This window comes from Cyprinodon variegatus, unplaced genomic scaffold (genome assembly GCF_000732505.1).
Source record: "Cyprinodon variegatus isolate N-32 unplaced genomic scaffold, C_variegatus-1.0 Scaffold2005, whole genome shotgun sequence".
Lineage (NCBI taxonomy): Eukaryota > Metazoa > Chordata > Actinopteri > Cyprinodontiformes > Cyprinodontidae > Cyprinodon > Cyprinodon variegatus.
Window position 1 is genome coordinate 37827 of NW_015152458.1, and position 1571 is coordinate 39397.

General features: G+C 42.3%; 1 protein-coding gene across 1 annotated transcript in view; it reads left to right on the forward strand.

Moving 5' to 3' along the window:
* The window catches only part of med27 (mediator complex subunit 27), a 9737-nt gene extending 9394 nt beyond the window's left edge, over positions 1 to 343 (forward strand). The window contains exon 8 of the mRNA XM_015405128.1: positions 162 to 343. Within this exon, the coding sequence (XP_015260614.1) occupies positions 162 to 296 (135 nt within the window). The 3' untranslated portion in view covers positions 297 to 343. The remainder of the gene's footprint in view (positions 1 to 161) is intronic.
* The last annotated feature ends 1228 nt before the right edge of the window (positions 344 to 1571 follow it).

The following is a 1571-nucleotide window of genomic DNA, read 5'->3' on the forward strand; positions in this document are numbered from 1 at the left end:
GTCCCTCCCCTCCTAGTGTCCCCCGTCCCTCCCCTCCGAGTCTTAACCTGTCCCTCCCCTCCTAGTGTCCCCCGTCCCTCCCCTCCGAGTCTAGCCTGTCCCTCCCCTCCTAGTGTAACCCATCCGTCCTAGTCTAACCCGTCCCTCCGTCTCGTCCTCAGACTTGGCTCCGCAGCTACATCAAGCTCTTCCAGTCGTCCTGTCAGCGCTGCGGTCGTTTCCTGCAGGACGGCCTTCCTCCAACATGGAGGGACTTTAGGACCCTGGAGGCGTTCCATGACACATGTCGTCTGTAAATAATTTGTTCCTGTTTTGATTGTAAATAAAGTTTGAGTTTTTTTCAGTTTTTTCTGTCTTTATTGTGAACCGTCCTGTGTGTTGCACGGCCTGATGCTGTTACCATGGTGATGACCTGTAGGTCAGTTGAATCAGGAACAGCTGATTTAGGCTTTTCATTAATTTCCCTTTAAAACTCTTAAAGATTGTTTATTGTTTATTTATTTGGATCCCCATTAGCTGTCAGTAATTTGACAGCTACTCTTCCTGGGGTCCCTTTAAAATTATACAGATACACATAACATTTTAAATGATCACATCATAAGAACCACGATACATTTCAAATTATATCTCATTACAGTCCAATATGTTACACAAATATTCATATATTAAGGCTATCAACAGTGTTTTTTAAAAGTGATTTAAATGCACCTTTCGTAGTAGCAGTCGAGATGTTATGAGGCAGTTTGTTCCACAGAGTCACAGCTCTGAACAACACAGACCTGCACACTGCTCCTGTTCTCAGAATGGGTCGAGTCAAATGACCAGAAGCTGCCTGCCTGGTTGAATAATTGTGCTCATTTCTCACATAATGTAACAAACTGAACAAAAGAGAAGGTTTTCCACAAACAATAATATTTCTCAGGAAACACAAAACATTAAATTTTAGTCTCTCCTCTACTCTGAGCCACGACAGACGCGCATGCAGCCCAGCAGAGCTCTGAGTCCACACTAGTGCCAGCCTGGCCGCTCTGTTCTGTGCGGTTTGTAATTTAGCCAGATGTTTCTGAGCTGCACCTGAACACACCACAGAGCAGTAGTCCAGGTGAGACAGCACTAACCATTTAACCACCAAAATTCTAGAGGCTGAGGTCATGAAAGATCTAAATCTTTTAATACAAGACATATTTCTTCCCATATTTTTCACCACCATGTTTTTCCCAGGATAGCTGCTCATCAAATGTTACTCCAAGTAGTTTCACCTCTTGAACCTGTTCTATGTCCATATCCTTTAGCACAATATCAAGTTTATCATCACATTTTTTATGCCTAGCTTTAAATAACATACACTTTGTCTTTGAAACATTCAAGGTTAGTCTGTTCTCATTAATCCAGGCAAGAAGCACCTGCAGAATCATCTGCATAAAGAGTTATGTTGCACCTTTTTAGGACAAATGGCATGTCATTAATAAAAATTGAGAAAAGCAATGGTCCTAGGCAACTGCCTTGTGGTACACCTCACTACATTTGTTGAGGTGATGATAAGCTTACATTAAAAAACACACATTGTGATC